General features: G+C 37.1%; 1 protein-coding gene across 2 annotated transcripts in view; it reads left to right on the plus strand.

Annotated features, from left to right (window-relative positions):
- The first annotated feature begins 3,766 nt into the window (after positions 1-3,766).
- The window catches only part of LOC121426183 (PAN2-PAN3 deadenylation complex catalytic subunit PAN2-like), a 42,175-nt gene continuing 20,654 nt past the window's right edge, over positions 3,767-25,287 (plus strand). For both annotated transcript variants that reach the window (XM_041622385.1, XM_041622386.1), the window contains exons 1-10: positions 3,767-3,917; positions 10,083-10,243; positions 10,946-11,088; positions 11,419-11,588; positions 13,328-13,526; positions 14,574-14,692; positions 21,557-21,701; positions 23,053-23,197; positions 23,733-23,812; positions 25,087-25,214. In XM_041622385.1, the coding sequence (XP_041478319.1) occupies positions 10,084-10,243; positions 10,946-11,088; positions 11,419-11,588; positions 13,328-13,526; positions 14,574-14,692; positions 21,557-21,701; positions 23,053-23,197; positions 23,733-23,812; positions 25,087-25,214 (1,289 nt within the window). In that variant the 5' untranslated portion in view covers positions 3,767-3,917; position 10,083. The remainder of the gene's footprint in view (positions 3,918-10,082; positions 10,244-10,945; positions 11,089-11,418; positions 11,589-13,327; positions 13,527-14,573; positions 14,693-21,556; positions 21,702-23,052; positions 23,198-23,732; positions 23,813-25,086; positions 25,215-25,287) is intronic.

The following is a 25,287-nucleotide window of genomic DNA, read 5'->3' on the forward strand; positions in this document are numbered from 1 at the left end:
GATTTTAATTTGAAATTTCGCAGACGCCTGAAATCAAACATATGCCAAACAGATTCAGGGGCCGATCCAGCTCGTGCCAATAGGGGGGGGGGGGGGGGGCGAACTGATTTGTTCACCCACATTTTCCCTGATCGGCTGCTCAAAGTCGATTTTTGTCTGTTTCTTTGAAGGGGTTGTCTCAGTGGCATAATGAGCCAAAAACTTTGAGGGGCTCGATATTGCATAAAATCAATAAGAAGTTGCAAGCGAGCCAAGCGATCAAGCAAAAATTTTGACATTTTATTACAATAATCAAAGTATGTGATAGATTTTGACACAACATTTAAAAAAAAATATCGGCCTATATTTTACACTTATCCCTTTTACTTTTCTCCTCATTTTCTTGGTCGTGACATGAAATATATATTTTCAAATCATTTTCCAAGTCTTCCCCAGACCTTATTTTATTCACTCGTCTCCCTCCTCTTATTTCGCTCTTCCCTTTTCCTCCTTCTTTTTCTTTTTTTTCTTCCCCCTTTTTTTTGCTCCGCCAACGGGTGAGGGGGGGGGGGGGAGGGGGCACCCCTGGATCAGCCTATGATTATACAACTTAAAGATATAGACTGATGGACGGATGAAAGGAATCGATGTGACTTGTGTTGAGAGAGGGCGGTATGGTTAGTATGAATTTAAATGATGTTGAATCCTTATTTTCTTCTCATAGATATTTTTTTCTTATTTTGCGGAGGAAATAGAGGGAGGGGGCGACACCCGTTTCGGGTATCGAATAGAGATCATGTGAGCTCATCACAACCCGGACTTTCCATGTATAATATATAGCCAGGCGCCATAGACCACTCGAACACGGCACCTCCTATGATGTCACGATATCATAATGCCTCTATACTAGATGTGTTATCGATTGTTGCGTCATCAAACAGTGCGCTATTGTGACGACAGATTATCAACGACATCTCAAAACTAAACGCGTGCCGCTCATGTCGCGTACCGGAAATTATCATGCGCATTTATGCGCATTCCGTCTACGTCGGTCATTGTTTGTAAACAAAGGCGAGGTGTATGATGGGTAATGCCAATATTTATAACGCAATAATGGCAAGTTTATACTTAGTATACCACATTTCGAAGTTAGATTTGGATTGCCTAGCTTCATCGGTGTTACTTTTTAATGTTTGGAACAGAAAAGCATAGTGGGAATTATTAATCCTCGTTTGGACTGGCAAAACTAATATACTTCGCCCCTCGGGAAAAATAGTACTTGCCAGACCAACCTTGGATAAATAATTCCATTATACTTTCTCAAAGCCTGATATCATCACAGAAAACATTAAAATTGCATACATCATCCGGAGCAAAACGAGAATGGGATGAAGCAACAAATCAAAGTTTTGAGGAAACTAGAGAAAATGCCCGGGGGGGCCACTTCCATTCACGAGTGGATACCATGCGCGACCATGGGGTCTCGAAAAGCACCCTAAACACGTAATTTCCATATTCTGAAAATGCACCCCTTAACAAGTATTGGCGTGTGAAACCCTACCCTTAACAAGTATTGGAAACAAAACGATACTCTTGGCAAATATTCCCTGAAATGAACCCCTAAACAAGTACAGGAAAGTTTTATAGTCACGGGTCCTTCGGTCGTCGGCTTTACCTTTTTTTGGTTTAGTACGACCCCACCTTCTACACCTCGCGCAAATCGGACTCTAAACACGTAGTGTTGGGGCAAAAAGGACATCCTTTATAAAACATTTAATTTTGTTTTATCATCCCCGCAAATTCGACCCTAAACACGTAATTTTCCTAGCGAAATAGATACCCTTTTTTCATTATTTTTGTGTTTTTGACACCCTTATCACGTTACGTACGTAACGTGCCCTATCGTGAAAAAGACATCCTTTTTACGTGTTTTTTTGGTCGCGCATGGTATCCACTCGTCAATGTAAGTGGCCCCCCCGGGAGAAAATGGCACTGCCATGACTCTTCGGAGAGAAAAAATAAAATGTTAAAGTAAGAGGATTTCGAAGATAATGATGGCTATCCATAGAAAAGCAATAAGACGCATTGAAATAATTGCTTAAAAGGGAGCACTACCGAAAGTGTTGGGGGCACTATCTTGGTGGGGGCACTAATTAAAGCGATGGGGGCACTACTTAAAGTGATAATGGCATTTTTGAGAGTGACCGGGGCACTTCTAAAATAACGGGGCGTTACTGAAAGTAATCATAGGGCAGTATTGAAAGTGATAGGGCTCTAGTGAGAATGATCGGGGCACTATTGAAAGTGATAGGGCAATATTGAACGTGGTGGGGCACTATATTGGAAGTGATGGGGGCACTCTTGAAATTTATGGAGGCACTATTAAAAGGGATACTTATTGGAAGTTGTTGAGGCACTTTGCTTTTCAAATTTGAATCAGCATCCCCCGAGTCAAAACTTCGTTCCAAGAGCCCTGTCCTGGCCTGTTCACTATCATTATTGATTCTCTAGACTTAGAACAATACTTGTGGTCTTTATGTGGGAATATAATTAACGTTTTACCTTCTAACGTTAAACGATTCCTCTAATCCATGAGTACTGAATCTCGATCTCACGCAGAGAGCAGACTTTTCCCATGGGCCAATTCTTTACTTTACTTTTATCCAACGATGCCTGTTCATCGGTCCAAGGCCCGGGTCCAAGGGAATAAACTGTTTGCTTAATTCGTGAATTCCTGAAACAATTCAGGTAAAGGTAGACGAATTTTAAAAACCAAAACCCTACTTTGATTTTATCTTCCATCCATCTAACCTAATTTATCTTTGTCTACATCTGCCAACGACCCCTCGCCCCCTCCTCCGATCCACCGTAGGGGAAGGCAGGGGTAAGTTGTGACACTTTTGCAGTTTGCATGTTGGAATTGATATGACCAATAACATTGTAAAAATAAATACCTTGCCTTTAAATTTGATTCTTGGGAAATATTTTTCACCTATATTATATAACCTTCTACCCCCACACTTAAAGTCAATGTGACCTTGGAAAAAAAAAACGATGTCAAGTGGCTCAACTTGCCCCATATATGGGGTAAGTTGTGCCTCCCTCTGGGGTAAATTGAGCCACACAAACTATGAACAATTTTTGTTTAATCTAAAGTCTTTTCACTTGCTATTTCGCTTTAAATACTAACATCCTCTATAAGTAAAAGAGCTGTCATGTGAATTTGCTCCTTTCTGCCTGCATATCAATGACTTTTTAAGATTTGTTTGTTTTTCTTATTATACATTACCATAAGAATTACCATGGCTCAACTTAATGGAGGTTGGCTCAATTCATTCCGAACATCAGGCAATATTTTCACATCCACACATTTTTATGCATCCATCTTGTAAAAGACCATGACAAGAATGAAAATCTATATCTGGACTAACAGTATTGTTCTTATTTCTATATTACATTCTAAGACGTGTGTTTGTAAAAAGCAATGATCTATTTCACACCTTTTTTTATTTTTTTTACTTTTTTGGCTGAAATTTGTATTTTTCCCCTCTAGAAAAGTACTTTTTGTTTCAAAGTTGAAAACAATGTGATGGGGTTAAGGGTCATCAATACATGACACCACCATAATGCCTGTCTCATTCATTATTGACCTGGGGGTGGTGGCTCAACTTGCCCCTCTATGCTCAACTTACCCCGCCTTCCCCTACCCACTAATGATCCTTTTCGGATACTGTTTTTGCATGGACGGACGAGATCGAGAGCGATCGAGCGCGTCAGGTTAGTGCGTGTTATTTCGGATATGCTTAAGTGAGACTGAGGTGAGAGTTCGAAGTCGAACAAGCCTGGTCAGAGTCGAGACTACTGAGCTGCCCGTTTGAAAGCCTGGAGGAGCCGATTTTGAGGACATCAAACTCTTATTAAACCTCTTCTCACTAAGGGTGAGCCATATTATTTGTTATTTATAGCAGAAATGCTTTGAGAAATTTGTCGAAAGGAAAAGTATGGTGGATCTAATTTTCGAATGTAGACCCACACGTTAAGATATCTGTTTGTTTTGATGAAACGCAGCAGTCATGATAGTGTTTACTAATCACTCTAGGCGACAACGCAATACTTACCTAGTCTTGAGGACGCAATGATGATGATTTTTTTAGATATGTCTTACATTTCTTCATCATTGACACAAATAATTCATATAAATATATATAAATTATTTATGATCACAAAATAATTTTGATATTTGTTAAATAAGATTTTTTATCTCTAAATTGTTCGTTAAGACGGCATTGCTTTCCGGAAGTACGTCATACATAAGCGGTTCAAGGGTCGACGCTATTGTATTTCCGTTGTTTACATGTGGAACGAGAGGTCTACGCGGCATCAGTTGGGTAAGAAATCTTCATTTTTTTACATTTTTTAAAGTAATATTTAAAACCTTCCTACGCATTAGGCGTAGGAAGGTGTAAGAATTAATAAAATTAACAAAATTCTAGTCATTTCGGTTTAAAAAGATGGATTTTGGGGGAAATCCATCTTTGTTTTGGTCGTTCGCTGAAGGCATTATGGAGAGAGTGTCAAGACGTCAATGATGAAGAAATGTAAGACATATCTAAAAAAATCATCATCATTGCGTCCTCAAGACTAATACTTACCCGTGTTAAGAAACTGGGACTCCACTCACGCGCATTTGGGCCGCCCTAGCTTAGAACTAAGCTTTGTTTCACGAAAAATTGAATATTCTTATAATTCAATACATGTAACTAATTAGATTAGTACTGTTAAATCGGTACTCACCGGTTCTTTTCTTGAATTTTCTTAAAAATTCCCACGCTTCTGGCTTCAATTCTGCGATAGATTCTGTTGCCATAGACAGCTACACATGCAACTTTATTTATAAATGGAGCGCCCCTTACGAGAGTCGCTAATGCCGCGGAAAAATTGTTAGGCATTTTGGCCTGTGGTCAAGGCGTTCTTCTGTTCTATTTTTTTTATAGGTATGAGATCGAAATCACAGCGACTATTCACACTGTTCCATAATGATTCCGAAAGGAGGTGCAACACCCCCCACCCACATGGGCGCAAATCCCAGGGGGACACTTCCCCCTAACCCAAAATAGTAGGGGCACATTATCAAATGTCCCCCTACTATTTTTGTTCTTTTATATATGATGGAAAGAAATAGGCCTACATCATTTAAATCGAAGTAAAACATGTATTTTGGACGAGACGACCTTCTTTTGGGGGTGATAAACCTTCCTTTTTGTTTTTTTTTTGTTAGTTTGTTTTTGTTTTTTTTTTGCCTGTTTTCCAGCCCCTGGTCCCCTACCTTAGATTTCCACCCTTGCCTCCCACTAGTCTTGATATTGTTTGCGAATCTGTTTTGTAAATTAAAGGGGAATTTCACCCTGATAAAAAGATGATGAAAATATGAGAAAAATCATTTCAAAATATCGATGAAGGTGTTATTTGACAAAAAATGGAGTTGATAGAATTTAGAATGCTTGATTTATTGTGACGTCTATAACGAGCAGTTGCTCTATCCTAAATATAAAATGCCCAAATTTCCCATTTTTAATGGTCCGTAACGACCCACTTTTTTCTTTTTGATAACAAGTATGAATTGATATAGGCCTACTAAAATGTACCATAAAAATCATTATCATGTATTTCTTGACATTTCATTTACTTTTTTACCATAATAATAGCTGCTTGCAAAGGCCTACGCCGTCACAAAAAAACCCGGGGGGGGGGGGGGCCACTTACATTGACGAGTGGATACCATGCGCGACCAAAAAAAAACGTAAAAAGGATGTCCTTTTCACGATAGGGCACGTTACCTACGTAACGTGATAAGGGTGTCAAAAACACAAAAATAACGAAAAAAGGGTATCTATTAATTCGCTAGGAAAACCGTCGTGTTTAGGGTCTAATTTGCGGGGATGATAAAACAAAATCAAAATGTTTTATAAAGGATGTCCTTTTTGCTCCAACACTTCGTGTTTAGAGTCCGATTTGCGCGAGGTGTAGAAGGTGGGGTCGTACTAAACCAAATAAGGTAAAGCCGACGACCGAAGGACCCGTAACAATAAAACATTCCTGTACTTGTTTAGGGGTTCATTTCAGGGAATATTTGCCAAGAGTATCGTTTTGTTTCCAATACTTGTTAAGGGTAGGGTTTCACACGCCAATACTTGTTAAGGGGTGCATTTTCAGAATATGGAAATTACGTGTTTAGGGTGCTTTTCGAGACCCCATGGTCGCGCATGGTATCCACTCGTGAATGGAAGTGGCCCCCCCCCCCCGGGCAAAAAAAAAATCTTACCTTTGAAAAAGATTGGTGGGGGATGGATTTTCCTCGAACGCATACCAATTTTTTTTCTGCTATTTTCATAATAAACTTTAAATGAATTCAACTTTGCACTACTTAATTTTTTCAAAGACAAAATAACAAAATTACATCTCGTCATCATCATCATCACCACTATCATTAGCATCACCATCATCATCACCACAACCGTCACCACAACCATCATCATCACCAAGATAATTTTCATCATCGTCATTGCCATCATCATCTTTTTTTTTTCTTTATTTTTTCCCCATCCCTTCTTCTTTTTTTTTCTTCCAATATTCCTCCTTTTTTTTTAGAGCGGCACACCGTCATGCTCCCTCACTGATTATCCGCCTCTATATGCTTGGTGTTGTATAAATTGGCGGATACCTGAATGAAATACTGAAGAGAAAATAAGGAAAGGGAAAAAGTAAGAAGAAAAAGAAGATGAGGAGAAGAAAAAAAGAAAGCCAAACAAATGAAACAAAACAATGTCAAAATTTCGTAATAAAGTCTTCTACGTCAGTTTAATAATGATGTTTTCATTGAAATGAGAACAAAAAAAGAATTGAAACCATAGGCGGCGGAAGCGGGGACGTTCCCCCTAAATTTGTTGTTGACCTTTTTTTTTTTTTTGCTTGTCAATTTATTTTCCTACGTCCCCCCTAAAATGTTTGGGTTGAGAGCCTTTTTTTTTTGCTTGTCAAATTTTTTTAGGTTGTCCCCTCCTAAAATTTGGGGCTTCCGCCGCCAATGATTGAAACAATGAGGTAAAAAGGACTACATTATATAGTGTAAAGAAATAGAGGGAAGCTCCGAGACAATAAAAAGGTTGAAAAAGAAAAAAAATGTGAAAACACAAAGCTCTCACAACATGAGCATAATAACAAATAATAACAAATAAGCGAGGACAAGTAGCTGAGGGACCCCCCCCCCAACTCTCTCTCTCTCTAGTTATCTATCTATCCGACTCGATTATATAAGAGAAGAATTTACTAATCAAAATATTATGAGCAAAAAGCACGAGCTGATATTTTTTATGAATATTCAAAACTGATAGAGAGACGCAATCGAATTATTCGATTGCGACAAAATTGATGATCTGAGAATTTATTGTTTTTAGGAATTCATTAAAAGCATAAAGTTGATCAGCATTAAAATATGGCAGGCGCAACGCATGAGCTAAAGCTTTATAGGCATACACCGATAAAAAATTTTAAGTATTTTTGGTAATCATGAAAAAAATTGATATTTCATGAAAGAAAGCTCAAATCCCGAGGAGGAATATTCTTATGAATTGACTTAAAAAAAAACTGTGGTAAGCCCCATTTAATATTTGATTATAAGTCGAATAAAACAGTAAAAGCTGAAAAACGTTCGCGTGATATTTGGCAACCTCCCCCCCCAAAAAAAAAAAATAAAAAAATAAAAAAAAGTTTTTAACTATAATAATGATCGAAGGTAATTTTGTCTCGCGTAGAACTGGACAAATGAAAAAAAGATTGTCACTAAAAAAATGAAGGTAATTTTGACCCACGTAAAATTTGGCGAGCCCCCCCCCCAAAAAAAAAGGAAAAAAGGTTTTAACAAGCAAAAAAAGGCTAAAAAAGAGAAAGAAGAGACAAGAATAATTATGAACGAAATATCCCCATTACAAATAATGCTGTGATCATCATAAGGGAGGGGTCGCATAACTAGTATGAACAACGTATTTAATTCCAAAATATTTACTACAAATCTCAATAGGGGGATCGGGCAGAAATGCTCACCCCCACCCCCCCGATCCGCCAGAAATGCTCACCCCCACCCCCCCGATCCGCCACTGATTCCAATCAATAATGACATTTATCTGCAATACTGATACTTTGGAATCAAGATACTGAAGATTGATACGCTTTACATAAATTATGAACGTCTGACAAAAAGATAATCTACCGATCACCTGACCGATCAGCTGACCAGTTCGCATATCACTTCGGAGTTGATCACTCGTCACAGCTGTGTGGAACGCTCACCGAAAATCAACAAAAAGGGCCTGAAATGTAAGTTTAATGATAATCTATTTTAATTTGAACTACTTAATTAATACTTTTAATGTCTCCCCACCAAATGAAAGTCATATCACTTAACTCCAATTTGTATTAAGGCGTACATTTACCAAAGTCTTGGGTTGGAAATCAGAACAGCATTGTCTAACCCATATTTTTGGGTAATGTCGCCTATGAGGTCCATACATGTTAATGTTTGGACCTCATTGGTACTAGGAGTGTTACTAATCTAATCTTTTAGCCTCTCAGTCTAGGCAACACGCCTATTCATATTCGTGTTAAATTGCTGAGTCCAAACGGATGTGGGTTTGGCCTTTAAATGCCAGCCAAGTCCTGTAATTTACGGCCTAAATTTATCATAAAAATAAAAATAAAAAGTTAGACATAAATTTTATGTCTAACTTTTTCTTTTTATTTTAGTCTATTAAATTGTAATGTAAAATCGGTAATCACTGGTTGTTTTCTTGATTTCATCCCCTAAGATCTGGCCAACTTTCACAACAGCTGTTGCAATGGGTTTGTGTAAATGCAAATCCAGAGCGATTTGTCACGAGAGGCTCGCGAGTCTCTAGGCTTATTGGCCTTTATTCAACTTTTCAAGGCGTTCTTTTTAACTTATAATTTTATAATGATGCTTAAATCAAAATCAATGTAGACAAGTCTGAGCAGGGACGTAGTGGATATTAAGAGGGGGCACAGCATATGCCGCATGTGGAAAATAAAAGTTAAGTAATGTAAGTCCCGAGTGAGCAAAGCGAGTGAGAAAAAGAGTTTTCATGAGAATCTAACTTTGAGATAGATTTTGACAATTATCTTCCATTTTTTCCTTTCCTCCTTTTCTTTTTTATTCTTGGTTGCAGAACATTTTGGTGTGATGGGCCATACCCCTGTTAGCTGCCGCATTTTGCTTGGGGTCCTGAGACCTCTGGATATTACTTTATCTAATTTAAACCTTACAGAAGGCCACTTTTTTTATCAAATCACGGGTGACATTAGATTTGAAAAAAATGTTAAAATTTGCCAAAGAGCGAAGCGAGCCAGAAAAAAACCCTTTTGATATGATATTCTAATTAAGTAGACCCTAAAATTTTTGGTTACTTGTTCAAGTGCGCTGCCATAGCAGCTCTCATGGTGAGTTACGGAAACCCCAATTTTTTTATGAGTCAGTTCTAGAGCATTGCATAGTTTGAATACCAATCGTTTAACCAGGAGCCATTTAAGATCGAGACCCCCATTTCAAAACCAAGATTTAGTGCCAGACCACCGAGCCTACTTTCGAATTTGGTGGGGCACATCTCGGTATTGTTATTTGAGTAGCCCCCCCCCTCCTCCCAGGGCCCTTGGCCATAAGGACTTTTTTCTGATTGCGACCATTATTGCATACAATTTAGTAAGCTTATAATAAATATTTCTATACACAATTCATCTTTCTTCCCATTCTTTATTTTCCTTCTTTTTCCTGCCTTTTTTTCCGTATTCCCTTGTTATGTTCTATAATTCCCTTTTCTTTTCACTCCTTATTTCATCTTCTAATCTTCACCTTCTCTTCATCCTTTTTTCTTCCTGTTCTTGTTCTTTTATCTCTTACCCCTTCCTCCTCCACATTTTTTTCTTCACCTTATCTTCCTCCTCTTTCCTTCCTGTTTATTTATATCTCTTACCTTTTCCTTCCTTTTTCTTCCATCCATCTCTACTCCATCTCCACTCTACCTCTTAACTGACAGAATGGCGTTCCCTCCCCCTGGCGAGCTGGAGTATGGACCAGCCCATGATTATACCAATGAATACCACACTCTTGGTGGTGTCCGCCCACCGATGATGGTAGAAGGGGGCTATGGACCAGAGGATCATGGTGGCCCACCCGTCGTGGAGGACTACGTGAATGGTAAGGTCACGGTAGTTGAATGACAAAACAATGAAGATGAAGTTCTCGAGGGGAAAATGCGATATCTCTTTCATTTTTTTCACTTTTCCTTCGTGAAATTAAATATTTATATGACCAGCACCTTTTCTACCGGGCACATTTCAATACTGATTGCAGCACAAATGGGAAAAATAAAAAGGCAAAGAAAATATTCCAAGTCTCAGGGGCACAGAGGCCAGTCGATATGGCAACCAATGCCATTGCCCTGGGTTGATTTATGCCCTTTCTTTCATTCTTTTTTGGTGTCAGGTTAGAGCTTTGAAATTCATATTTAATACATGCATCTTATAAAATGAAAATATCTCTGTTATAATTAAATAGAAAGAATATGCATTTCCAGTGTTTCAGTGAATATTTTGCGAAATGCATAACTTTCAAACTAGAATACATCTGTAGGACTTTAAGCTGAGATTTTCCTCAAAGAATTCTTTCATTTATGGACTCCAATAATCTTGAGTTCAAACAGAAGAGGTCATGTTCTTTATGGTCGAGGTTGAAATCCATGTCCTGGTATGGAGGATTCCTGGCTTGATCTGCATTAATGTTTTAAGAACGTCCACAGCCTCGACGATGGTGGTGAGAACCTCAGGCCCAGGTTAAATGAGAGTCCTGTCCACAGTTGTGATAGTGGGTATCCACCCTTTCCTTTCGTTCTTCCATCAGGGAGTCACAGTCAACTTCACATGGGGAACAGTGGGATGTACCAGGAGCTCCGGAGTGTGATGATGGACGGGGGCGACAGGTTTGGGGTCTCCACCATCATGGCTGATACGCAAGAAGAACTCGTCTGGGTCGGAAACCAAGGGGTGAGTGAAGATAGCAATTGTTTCTAAAGCTAATGATGATGATGGTGATGAGGAGGAGGACGATGATGACGAATGAGCAATGATGATGATAATGATGATGATGGTGGTGATGATGATGATAATGATGATGATGAGAATGATTATGAGGATGGTGTTGAGAATGTTCATCGACGATGATGATTATGATAAAATCATTATTATGACGATGATGTCTTTTAGACCCTGGGTAGTCACCTTAGCTTCTTATGTTATCCTACTGTGCCCTGCATAACTTCATATCTCCTCCATTCTAAAATACTTAACAATCATCCATTTGTCATTTACCCCAAGGGTCATGTGACATCATACTACGGCTCCCAGATGCAAAAGTACACATCATTCCAGGTACACCCGACCAACCCCATCCGAGACATATCCACCTTCCCTGGCGGTGTTCTTTCACTCTACAGCAACGGCCTTCGCTGCAATGCCAGGCAAGGCATGAGAGTGTTTGATTGCAAGTAAGTCCAGGGTCCTGTAACACAAAGTTTAGTGATCGATCGTAGGTTTGATTTTTGTGATTGACAAGATACATTGTGGTCAATGCATTCAGTCGTAGAAATTTGTTCTAAGATCATTACCAAGCTTAATACTGGTCCAGAAGAAATTTGATTATAAAAAATGGGTGTTTGTTGAACAATTACTTTGCAGAAATGAGACATAGGCAGCACTATTCGGTGCCTGTCCAGAAGTGATGGGGTTGTCAGGGTCAACATCTTGACCCAAGGTCGTCGTAATATTGCAAGAGCAAGATCATATTTCATGAGACTTGGACAAAAATGTATGTACAGTGGACATTTGTTTATCAGAAATTCAACACTGCTTCATGTACTATATCGAACTTAGTTATTCCAGCGAGACAGCTTGAGGCGTTCCACTTGTTTTTGTTTTCAATTATTAGTCATTAAAGGACAGGTCCACTCCAACAAAAACTTGATTTGAATAAAAAGAGGGAAATTCAACAAGCATAACACTGAAAAATTCATCAAAATTTGACGTAAAATGAGAAAGTTATTTTCGCTTCATTTCACAAAACAGTTATATTCACATCTCGGTCAGTATGAAAATGTAGGAACTGATGACATCACTATTTCTTTTGTATTTTATTATATGAAATATCTTTATTTTCTCGTCATTGTCATGTGAAATGAAGTTTCATTCCTCCCTGAACACGTGGAATTCCATTATTTTAACATTTTGTGGTTCAGGCAAGGAGGTACTAATCGTCAAATTCGTAAAAATTGAAATATTGTATAATTCAAACAATAAAAAACAAAAGAAATAGTGAGTGAGCGACATCATCGACTCTCTCATTTGGATGTAACTGGCTCGTTCACATAACTATTTTGTTAAAAATAAGCGAAACTTTGAAATGTCATAACTTTCTTATTTTACATCCGATTTTGATCAAATTTTCAGCATTGTGCTTGTCTGATTTTTCTCTATTGATTCTAATCATCATTTTTCTGAGGTGGACTTGACCTTTAAAGACAACTGACATATCTTCTTGTGGCTTAGATTGAACTCGTTCCATATGCAATCACATGAAGGATGCACACGATTCGATATTTCAAGGCTCCATACTAACTTTTTTTCTTGGTTGGCCCGATCGGTCCACCAAAATTATCAATTTCATATTTTTGGTGGTCCGCAAATCATGTTTGGTGGCCCTAAAACAATAGAAAACATTACAGTTTATCAAAACTTTGGGAACCCGACCGGGCCACCAAATGTGGGCTTTCACAGAATTTTGGTGGCCCGACTCTCAATTTAGGTTGCCCTGGACCTCTGGGCCACTGCTAAAGTCGAGCCTTGGATATTTACTGAAATTCATGTTGAAACATTGTATACTGTACATGTAAATATATATGTATATTGTGGGGGAGTAGTGGTCTAGTGGTTACGAATCTCGTCTTTCAATGAGAGGGGCGTGGGTTCGAATCTCAGCCACGGCATGTTTTCAGCAAGAATTTTATCCACATTGTGCTGCACTGAACCCAGGTGAGGTGAATGGGTACCCAGCAGGATTAATTTGTTGAATGCACCAAGCGCCTTAGCAGCTGGAGCTACAGCCGGGGTAATATATAATGAGCCATTGAATAGGAAACTGGATAAATCGGTGCCTCATCAATGCTATATATTATTATATTTGTACTGTTCAAACTGATGATGAAAATGTGCAATGATTTCCATTTAACAGGAGTGATGACTTTCAGAACATGCAGAGCATGCTGGTACTGAGTGACACCCGTCTTCTTCTGGGTGGTCATCAGGATCGGCTGGTGGAGGTTGACCTGGGGTCAGGGGTTCAAACGGTCACCCACCCTACCGATAAAGTGGGCGTGGCCATCATGAGACCCGATCAGAGGTTCATCTGCTGTGGGGAACCAACGGGACACGTAAGATATTTTATTATCATATTAAAGGGATGGTCCAGACTGAAAATATTTAATCATAATACATAGAGTAGAATTCACTGAGCAAAATGCTGAAAATTTCATCAAAATCGGATAATTAATAAATGATAGTTATTGAAGTTTAAAGTTCAGCAAAATTTTGTGAAAACAGTCGTCATGAATATTCATTAGATGGGCTGATGATGTCACATCTCCATTTTCTGTTTTCTTATGTTATTACATAAAATCATAATTTTTTCATTATTTAATACTTGTGTGAATGATATGTCTCCCTTATAATGAAATAAGTTGCAACAATAAATATCTAATGCACTAAATTAGTTGTCAGTGCAATTTTTCTAGTTCTTGGAGGAAAAAATTTGAATAAACCTAATTTCATATAATAAAATACAAAAGAACAAGTGGAGATGTGACATCATCAGCCCACCTAATGAATATACATGACGACTATTTTCACAAAATATTGCCAAACTTTAAAATTAAATAACTTTGTCATTTGTTATCTGATCTTGATGAAATTTTCGGCATTTTGCTCAGTGAATTCTACACTATTTATTAAGCTATAAATACTTTCAGCCCGGACCATCCCTTTAAGGAAAAATGCATGTAAATATGTATAAAACAAATCTAAAAATAAATAAACTTATGAAAAGGTTGTCAGTTCTTACTCTACTTTCTATTTGTGACAATTAATTGCTAAGCAATTTTGTTACACTTTGAAAGCTTGTTATCCTTTATCGGTGATATTACAATCCCTTGATTCCTGTATCTGGTCTGTATCAGTTTTGTGACATAAATTGTGTTGATTATTCCTTTATATTGTGTTGATTTTGAAGAAAGGAACTTTGTGGAGTGGTAAATGATTGAATAAATGAATTGAATTGAATTGAAAAATTGAAAAAAGAAAGAAAAAATGATGAATTTTCCTCCTTTACTCCTGAAGATTTTTACTCTTCTAGTAATATAGATTGAAAGTAAAATAGCTGATATGTTCTTTATGTATTTTCTTAATGCGTATTCACGATATAGGTTCAGCTAAGAGATCCAGCAACCATGAAGATTGAGCACACATTAGAAGCCCATCGAGGTGCACTCTCTGATTTCGATGTCATAGGGAATCAGCTCATCACTTGTGGTTTTGGAGAAAGGTACGTACACCTTAAACCAACTGGAGGATAATTTTTACCCCCTACTGGTACCCAGAATTCATGAGTGCGATATATGTATAGTGACACAGTTTTTCTAACAAATCTTGTGCTTCTTTTGGTATCACATTACAAAAATAGAACACGGTCACTGCTAATAGAGTATAAAATTTGTAGGAATTAGTGTACAAACAAGTTAGAAATATCAATATTATGCAACAAAATTAGTTTGTTGTAGATCTAGAAGGATCAAGGCACATCAAGTTTATTCAAATTTTGTTTTCTATAAATGTATAATATATTATTTGTAATGTATTACATGCATTTTACATGATTTGTGGAGAAATATTGAATAAAGACTTTGAAAAAATCAATATTCATATTGCCACCAAATACTACTTATTTTCCGATCAATTTTTATGTATGACTTAGAATTGATTCATCTAATTTGAGTTAAATAATAACAGGAATACAACTACAGAAATCTTATTTGCATTATCGTAAATGATGAATTGCAAAATTATGTTAACAGAAGCATGCAAAAGCTCTGTTTTTCTTGTCTTTGCCTAGGGTAGGAAGCCTGAGTGTAGGTTCCTATGGTCTTCGACCTTCAAACAATATTACCCACAGCCCATCTTAATGTTCCAATAGAACAATCTTATACTCATTCCTGTTGTGTCTTGCCTTTCTTTATGGTAGAAATCCCAAGTGTTTATAGATTCCTAATGGTCTTTACCTTCAAACAATATTACCCACAGCCCATCTTAATGTTCCAATAGAACTATCTTATACTCAGTCTTGTTGTGTCTTGCTTTTCTTTATGGTAGAAATCCCAAGTGTTTATAGATTCCTAATGATCTTTACCTCCAAACAATATTACCCACAGCCCATCTTAATATTCCAATAGAACCATCTTATACTCAGTCCTGTTGTGTCTTGCTTTTCTTTGTGGGAGAAATCACAAATATTTACAGATTCCTAATAGTCTTTGACCTTTGAGCCATTCCACCCACGGCCCCTCTTCATCTTGTGGTCATTCTCAGTGTTGTAGTCAAGGCTCAAACCTCCAAGGCCAAGGCCAAGGCTTTAATACCCAAGGCCAAGGCTTCAATACACAAGGCTGAGGCCAAGGCATGGAAACCCAAGGCCAAGGCCTGAAAACCTCAAGGCTAAGGCCAAGGCCAAGGCATTTTCAAACTTTCAATATATGTAACAATGAGACAACAATTCTTAGGCGGCAGACATGACGCACAAGACAAAGTGTATAAAAGGTGTGAGCGAGTGAAAATTTTGACCCTTGTACATAAATGAAAATAATTTCATGATAGATTTAGATATTATGTTATTAAAATAATGATATAGTTACCTTTGTTCATTTAATACATTATTTTTCTAGGCGATTTACATTGCAATGATTATTATTACCAAGGTGATCTGATCCTGGCATGACCAATCTCAACATATGTCTTTCTCTACTCCCTGAGACAGGGGAGGCAGAACATATTTTTGTTTGGGGGAGGGGTCAAAGCTAAAAAAATAGCATTTAGTGCAAACAGATATTTTCAAATGAGATTAACAACTGCATGAAGAAGTTGTGTGTTTTGTAGAATTTCAGTTCAGCAAAGCCTTTTTAGGTGATTTCTAATTGATAGGACAGATATTTTGACTTAGGCTTTACTTTTCTGCAAGAAAGCATAGCGAGCAAGCGGTTTTGAAAAAACAAATCAATTCTGAAGTTGTAAAACTCGATTTTTGGTCAATTATTGCGATAATCACTGTTAAAAGGGCAGCCTTGCGAGATGTTGCCAGCACAAATCACAAGCTCAAACTTCTGGACATTTCGTGTAATAAGAAATGAAAATGAAATATTTTGAGCTGTTATGAAAAAGGTGTGCATCTTACTAAAGAACTGGGCATGAGCTGAAATTTTAACTGACCAGAAAGGAAGCTGTTCTTGACTACATTCAGTGACTCATAAATAGGATACTTATTTCACCAATCAAATTATGCGAGCGCTAAGCGCGAGCTCCAAAATTTACAAATTTGATAATTCCAACCTGAAAACTGGACATTCTTAGCGTTTTTTGTGTGTGAACGGGAACAGAAAGAGAACCTTACTTAACAATAATTTATGCGAGCGCAATCCAAAAATTTTGTGATTTTGTAACCTAAAATGTATCATGTTTGCTAAAAAAAAATCATTTCTTTTTGAAAAATGGCATATTTGATTTGGAAAAAAAAAAGTAATTTTGATTTTGGAAAACAGGCATTTTCCTACAGAAAATTTTTCGGGGGGGGGGGGGCAAGAGAGCACAAAGCGCAAGTTGAAATGTTCAAATGCTGACCTGAAAACGAGTCATTTTTAGGAATCTTGTCAGTTTTGTTTGTTTATTTCCTTGAAACTAGTGAAATGAAATTCACTGTCAAACCATATGATTAAAAATAAGTAGCTTTTCTTTATTATTTTGTTTTGTCAATCTGAGACACTAGACCCAAAACAAAATATAAACAATTCAATTAGATGTACTGCCAATCAACATATTAACTGATTTTGCAGTATTTTCTGCCAAACCAGCCCCCTTCTCCTCTCTATCTCTCTTCCCATTCCTCTTTCTCGCCTGTTTAAAAAATAACAGGACCCCCCCCCCAAGAAAAGAGCGAGACAAGAAGTTCCACCACCAAGAATAAACATATAAAAGGAAATTGATATCATTTTCTGAACATATTGTCACAATATATCACAAAATTAGCTTTTCTAATAGTATAAGGGTGAAAAATTGTGCTCGCTTTCAACTTTTTTGGGGGCAGAAATTTTGCTCTAGATGCCATGCTTAGCCCCTCAAAATTTTGGCTCATCATGCCATTGACATATCCTATTTGGAAATGACAAAATTGAAGATTGTGTTCAAGTTTACCAAATCTTTTCAGATAATCATTAAGACTTAAAAAACATTCTTGTTGGTCAAAGAAAATAATACAAGGAAAATCCTAATGGAATAGAAATCAACCTTGTTATCATTCTTTAGAGTTAGCTATTTTTAAAGTCTGAAAATTGTTGTCGAAATTGCAGTCGGATCTGTTACAATTATTCCTGTCATAAAATCACTATAATCTTTATCATAATCATTATTATCATTATTATTGATATTGTCATTATCATCATTAGTCATGATATTACCAATAAATCGATTTTCATCACTTCTCTTTGTTATATAATTATGTGATGATAATTCTTGATAATGATGGCTCTGCTAGAAAATTACTACTACAGCTGCTACTACTGCTGACTGGTAGTATTGACCATTTGTGTCATTAGATATACAGAACAATTAAAACATTTTTATACTTACTTTTATAAAAGCAAATAAAAGTACAAACTACAAAATGCCTTGAAATTTCAAGGCTCAAAATCCTCAAGGCCAAGGCCAAGGCCCTCTCAAGGCCAAGGCTTTGAAAAAGTAGGCCTTAAGGCGCCTTAAGGCCAAGGCCGAGCATCAAGGCACTACAACACTGGTCATTCTTGTGTCTTGTCCTTCTTTGTGGTAGAAAATCCAAGTGTTAATGGTTTTTGATCTTCGAACATTCAACGTATGGCTCTTCTTCATATTCCAATAAAAATCATCTTACACTCACCCTGTTGTGTATTGTCTGTCCTCAGGTTAGGAACACTGAGTGTTGATAGGTTCCTAATGGTCTTTTGAACTATGGACCTCTGAACTATGCAGCCCATGATCCATTAGAACCTACTTGTTTATGTATCTTGTACATACTCTACTCTGTTCTGTCTTTCTTTAGGTTAGGAACACTGAGTGTTGATAGGTTCCTAATGGTCTTTGACCTTAGAACTCTGCAGCCCATGATCCAATAATAACTACTTGTATCTTGTACATACTCTACTCTGTTCTGTCTTTCTTTAGGTTAGGAACACTGAGTGTTGATAGGTTCCTAATGGTCTTTGACCTTAGAACTCTGCAGCCCATGATCCAATAATAACTACTTGTATCTTGTACATACTCTACTCTGTTCTGTCTTTCTTTAGGTTAGGAACACTGAGTGTTGATAGGTTCCTAATGGTCTTTGACCTTAGAACTATGCAGCCCATGATCCAATAATAACCTACTTGTATCTTGTACATATTCTACTCTGTTCTGTCTTTCTTTAGGTTAGGAACACTGAGTGTTGATAGGTTCCTAATGGTCTTTGACCTTAGAACTCTGCAGCCCATGATCCAATAATAACTACTTGTATCTTGTACATATTCTACTCTGTTCTGTCTTTCTTTAGGTTAGGAACACTGAGTGTTGATAGGTTCCTATTGGTCTTTGACCTTAGAACTCTGCAGCCCATGATCCAATAATAACTACTTGTATCTTGTACATATTCTACTCTGTTCTGTCTTTCTTTAGGTTAGGAACACTGAGTGTTGATAGGTTCCTATTGGTCTTTGACCTTAGAACTCTGCAGCCCATGATCCAATAATAACTACTTGTATCTTGTACATATTCTACTCTGTTCTGTCTTTCTTTAGGTTAGGAACACTGAGTGTTGATAGGTTCCTATTGGTCTTTGACCTTAGAACTCTGCAGCCCATGATCCAATAATAACTACTTGTATCTTGTACATATTCTACTCTGTTCTGTCTTTCTTTAGGTTAGGAACACTGAGTGTTGATAGGTTCCTATTGGTCTTTGACCTTAGAACTCTGCAGCCCATGATCCAATAATAACTACTTGTATCTTGTACATATTCTACTCTGTTCTGTCTTTCTTTAGGTTAGGAACACTGAGTGTTGATAGGTTCCTATTGGTCTTTGACCTTAGAACTCTGCAGCCCATGATCCAATAATAACTACTTGTATCTTGTACATATTCTACTCTGTTCTGTCTTTCTTTAGGTTAGGAACACTGAGTGTTGATAGGTTCCTATTGGTCTTTGACCTTAGAACTCTGCAGCCCATTCTCCAATAATAACTACTTGTATCTTGTACATATTCTACTCTGTTCTGTCTTTCTTTAGGTTAGGAACACTGAGTGTTGATAGGTTCCTATTGGTCTTTGACCTTAGAACTCTGCAGCCCATTCTCCAATAATAACTACTTGTATCTTGTACATATTCTACTCTGTTCTGTCTTTCTTTAGGTTAGGAATGCTGAGTGTTGATAGGTTCCTATTGGTCTTTGACCTTAGAACTCTGCAGCCCATGATCCAATAATAACTACTTGTATCTTGTACATATTCTACTCTGTTCTGTCTTTCTTTAGGTTAGGAACACTGAGTGTTGATAGGTTCCTATTGGTCTTTGACCTTAGAACTATGCAGCCCATGATCCAATAATAACTACTTGTATCTTGTACATATTCTACTCTGTTCTGTCTTTCTTTAGGTTAGGAACACTGAGTGTTGATAGGTTCCTATTGGTCTTTGACCTTAGAACTATGCAGCCCATGATCCAATAATAACTACTTGTATCTTGTACATATTCTACTCTGTTCTGTCTTTCTTTAGGTTAGGAACACTGAGTGTTGATAGGTTCCTATTGGTCTTTGACCTTAGAACTCTGCAGCCCATGATCCAATAATAACTACTTGTATCTTGTACATATTCTACTCTGTTCTGTCTTTCTTTAGGTTAGGAACACTGAGTGTTGATAGGTTCCTATTGGTCTTTGACCTTAGAACTCTGCAGCCCATGATCCAATAATAACTACTTGTATCTTGTACATATTCTACTCTGTTCTGTCTTTCTTTAGGTTAGGAACACTGAGTGTTGATAGGTTCCTATTGGTCTTTGACCTTAGAACTCTGCAGCCCATTCTCCAATAATAACTACTTGTATCTTGTACATATTCTACTCTGTTCTGTCTTTCTTTAGGTTAGGAACACTGAGTGTTGATAGGTTCCTATTGGTCTTTGACCTTAGAACTCTGCAGCCCATTCTCCAATAATAACTACTTGTATCTTGTACATATTCTACTCTGTTCTGTCTTTCTTTAGGTTAGGAACACTGAGTGTTGATAGGTTCCTATTGGTCTTTGACCTTAGAACTCTGCAGCCCATTCTCCAATAATAACTACTTGTTTATGTATCTTGTACATACTCTACTCTGTTCTGTCTTTCTTTAGGTTAGGAACACTGAGTGTTGATAGGTTCCTAATGGTCTTTGACCTTAGAACTCTGCAGCCCATGATCCAATAATAACTACTTGTATCTTGTACATACTCTACTCTGTTCTGTCTTTCTTTAGGTTAGGAACACTGAGTGTTGATAGGTTCCTAATGGTCTTTGACCTTAGAACTATGCAGCCCATGATCCAATAATAACTACTTGTATCTTGTACATACTCTACTCTGTTCTGTCTTTCTTTAGGTTAGGAACCCTGAGCGTTGATAGGTTCCTAATGGTCTTTGACCTTCGAACCATGTGACCCATGATCCAATAGAACCTACTTGTATCTTGTAAATACTCTGCTCTGCTCTGTCGTGTCTTTCTTTAGGTTAGGAACGCTGAGCGTTGATAGATTCCTAATGGTCTTTGACCTTAGAACTATGCCCATGATCCAATAGAACCTACTTGTATCTTGTAAATGCTCTGCTCTGTACTTTCTTTAGGTTAGGAACGCTGAGCGTTGATCGATTCCTAATGGTCTTTGACCTTCGAACCATGCGACCCATGATCCAATAGAACCTACCGGTACTTGTATCTTGTACATGCTCTGCTCTGTCCTGTCTTTCTTTACATGTAGGTTAGGAACTCTGAGTGTTGATAGGTTCCTAAAGTTCTTTGACCTTAGAACTATGCAGCCCATGATCCAATAGAACCTACTTGTATCTTGTAAATACTCTGCTCTGCTCTCTCCTGTCTTTCTTTAGGTTAGGAACGCTGAGTGTTGATAGATTCCTAATGGTCTTTGACCTTCGAACCATGCGACCCATGGCTCCTCTTCATGTTCCAATAGAACCCATCTTCCTGCGTTGCATGGCTACCTACTCAAACAGGATCATCATCTTGGATCAGGTACTTAAAAAAAATGAAATATTTAGCAAACTATCTATTTAGTTTTTGTTTGCTTTGCAAAATTTGTGTTCTTGAAATTGATAATATTTACAGTTGGGTTGAATAGATTCTGGACAAAATTCCGTTCAGTATCTTAGCAAATTAATAATGTCATTCACTCTAGTACATTTTGTTGTCTTATTCATATACAATTTTAAGGAAACTAATGAGTGTGAGTAATGCATTCTTTTTGTATCACGTGAAGGAACCATGAGGCATTGCAAGTTAAAAGTTGGTGTAGGTCTTGATGTCAAGGCATTTCTGCCTATCTTAATGTAGGTTTTACAAAATGATACCAATCACGTTATAAATAGCTCACCTCTAAGTTTTTATTGTCTCACCTGCGAAGCAGAGTGAGACCAAAGGCGCCGCTTTTCCGACGGTGGCGTCAGCACCAAATCTTAACCGAAGGTTAAGTTTTTGAAATGACAGCATAACTTAGAAGGTATATGGACCTAGTTCATTAAACTTGGACAAAAGGAAGATCAAGTATTACTGAACCTCCTGCCTTAGTTTCAGGTCACATGACCAAGGTCAAAGGTCATTTAGGGTCAATGAACTTCGACCATGTTGGGGAGTCTATATCAAAATCTCAACCTAAGGTTAAGTTTTTGAAATGTCATCATGAAACTTGGCCATAAGAGTAATCAAATATTACTGAGCATTCTACCTGAGTTTAAGTCACATGACCAAGGTCAAATGTCATTTAGGGTCAATGAACTTTGGCCAAGTTGGGGGTATTTGTTGAATTACCATGATAACTTTGAAAGTTTATGGATCTGATTCATAAAACTTGGACATAGAGTAATCAAGTATCACTGAACATCCTATGCAAGTTTCAGGTCACATGACCAAGGTCAAAAGTCATTAAGGTCAATGAACTTTGGCCATGTTGGAGGTAATTATTAAATTGCAGTCATAACTTTCAAAGTTTATGGATATAGTTTAAGAATTGTGGACGTAGGGTAATCAAGTATCACTGACAATTCTTAGGTCACATGATTGAGGTCAAATGTCATTTAGGGTCAATGAACATAGTATTGTATCATTATACGAATGGTGTTTTTTGTGAATTATTTTATAGTAGTTTTCAAAGTGAGCACTGCTGCTATATTGAATCGAGTAATGCAGGTGAGATTGCCAGAGGCGCTCAACTTGCTTGAAATATGTGTAAGCTTTGTTCAATTCTGTGAACAATTTAATTTCTCTTGATACCAGTACTAGAGTTTATCTTTAAGCACTAAATTACTATAGTATATCATTATTATTATTGTTGTTGTTTTTGTTATTATTATTACTATTCTTTCTCCAGAGTGGTCAGTTTCAGATCCTTGACCCTGGTGGTCTGGTGACCCCTGACATGATGCTCTTGTATCAGGTCAACATTGCGGGGGATATGGTCATGGACTTTGATGTCTCCAGCAACAGTAGCTGTTTGGTGTTTGGTGACTCTGGAGGTTAGTTTTATCAGTTGTTTGTCTTTTTAAAATTTTTTATTTGTATTGAAGGCACTTTGTCGTTAACTTTTCATGGAGAATTTCTCACAAAGTGGATGAGCTCTTACTTTAAAAATATTTGGCAAATGTATATCAGAAATCTACTCCCAAAGATTATATCCTGCAATTTCATCCCATTCCATGTTTGAGAATGTACATAATACAAACAAGACAGAAATATGGAGATATTCTATTTTGACCAGGCACCCGATTACATTATATTTTGATGTTAGACTGGTAAATTTATCCAATGAAACACATTTTTAGTTTATATCCCTTGCACCACAACCGTTTTGTGGCCCAAGCATTAACATGATCTAGAAAGGAATTTGAAATAATGATATGCACATTTTTTTTTTTGAGGGGGGGGGGAGGATTTACTTAAAACTAAAGATAGACTTTAATTCCAAACAAGTGCACTATCACATCTAGCCATAAGATATCATTTTTTGATATATAAACTCTTTGTTAATGTTTTTTTATTGTATACCTGTAGGTTGTTGTCATTTATGGTCAAGCAGTAATGAGGAGGTCACATTTAATAACTTCTCCACTGAAACTGAGTTTGCCGAGCCAGTAAGTAATCCTATATATTGTCCTTTTAAACATGTTCAATAGGACAGAAGAAGTTTCAATGATCCTTATTTGTGTGATGGAAAAACTGAATTTTCTGAAATTTTTAGGGCTCTTATACATGACCAATCAATAATCTCACAGGAAAGTCATGGTTCTAACATCCCAGAATTATGTGTTTGTTGATTTATTGAAAGTGGATTGCGCTATATTTTTCTTGTGCGAAAGGAACAGATGTTTTGCTGGGAATATGATTGGAAATACGAATTTTCCTTCTTTCATCTACATGTAAGTTGTTCTCTTTCCTTTTCTTCACTTTTCTTTCCCATCCATTCTTCCTTCACCTCCGTTCTTCTAGGTCTCCAGGCGCAGATCCAGATTGAAACTTTGATCAACAAGTGGGTCTTCATGCAAGACTAGCATGTACAGTTGAGGCCAAAAGTTTTCATACACCCATGGAATTCAGTGAAATTTGTTCACTTGCCAAACATCGTAAAATTTACTATGTCTTCAGAAATAAATCCTACCATGACAAATTGGTGACAAATGAAAGAGCATATTAAGCTTTTTCACGTGACCGGAATACTGTTACGATTAAAGTATATTTCAGGTGGAATTTCCTTTGAAGAAAAAAATTAATATTTGTGCCAAATGTATTCTATTGTTTTAATATATTTTCAAACATCGTTTCGTAGAAATATATATAAATATCAAATCTATGATTTATATTACATTTTCTATCATGATATGTCACCACTGAACAAAAAAGGGTAATCTGAAATGTTTGTGTTGAGAACTCACTAGTACAAATATGAAATGTTTTTGTCAAGTTTTTATTCTTAATTTGTCTAAAATATGAAGATTTTTTGGGAAAAAATGACACCTATATATTTTTCAGCTCCTGATGACAAAGCAGCGTGATGAAGGGGCATGACATACTGTCTTCTTTGTTTGATATCAAATTTTTTTTCATGATAGAACAAATGTTTTATAAGATACAGTAAATTTTAGGATGTTTGGCAAGTGTCAACTTTTCTGTGAATTTCCTGGTTGTATGTAAACTTCTGTCCTCAACTGTATAAAACTTGCTGAGTAAAAGGGTTTTGTTTGCAAGTCACTGTAGGATACGTATTCAGACCCCATATCTCAGCTACATGTAAATGGTTTGCACAGCAGACCACATTCTTCTTTCCTCATTTTCCATCACACTTTTATTAGATTTTACATTCTCTCATTTTTTTCCTGTCTTTTCTTATCCTGTTTTCATGTACATGTAGGTTGTACCCATGCACCCTATACCATTCAGTGATGATCTGGCATATTTCTCTACCATCCCCATGCCTTACTGTGAAGAGGAACCACTTCTATCAGACTGGCCTGCTGACTTATGTAGAGTTAACATGAGGTAATGATAAGGGAATTCCCCTAAGCAGGGAAGGGGATTCCCCTCACCTGCTTGCAGTTCTACAACCTTGTGT

This window comes from Lytechinus variegatus, chromosome 13 (assembly GCF_018143015.1).
Source record: "Lytechinus variegatus isolate NC3 chromosome 13, Lvar_3.0, whole genome shotgun sequence".
NCBI classification, from domain to species: Eukaryota; Metazoa; Echinodermata; class Echinoidea; order Temnopleuroida; family Toxopneustidae; genus Lytechinus; species Lytechinus variegatus.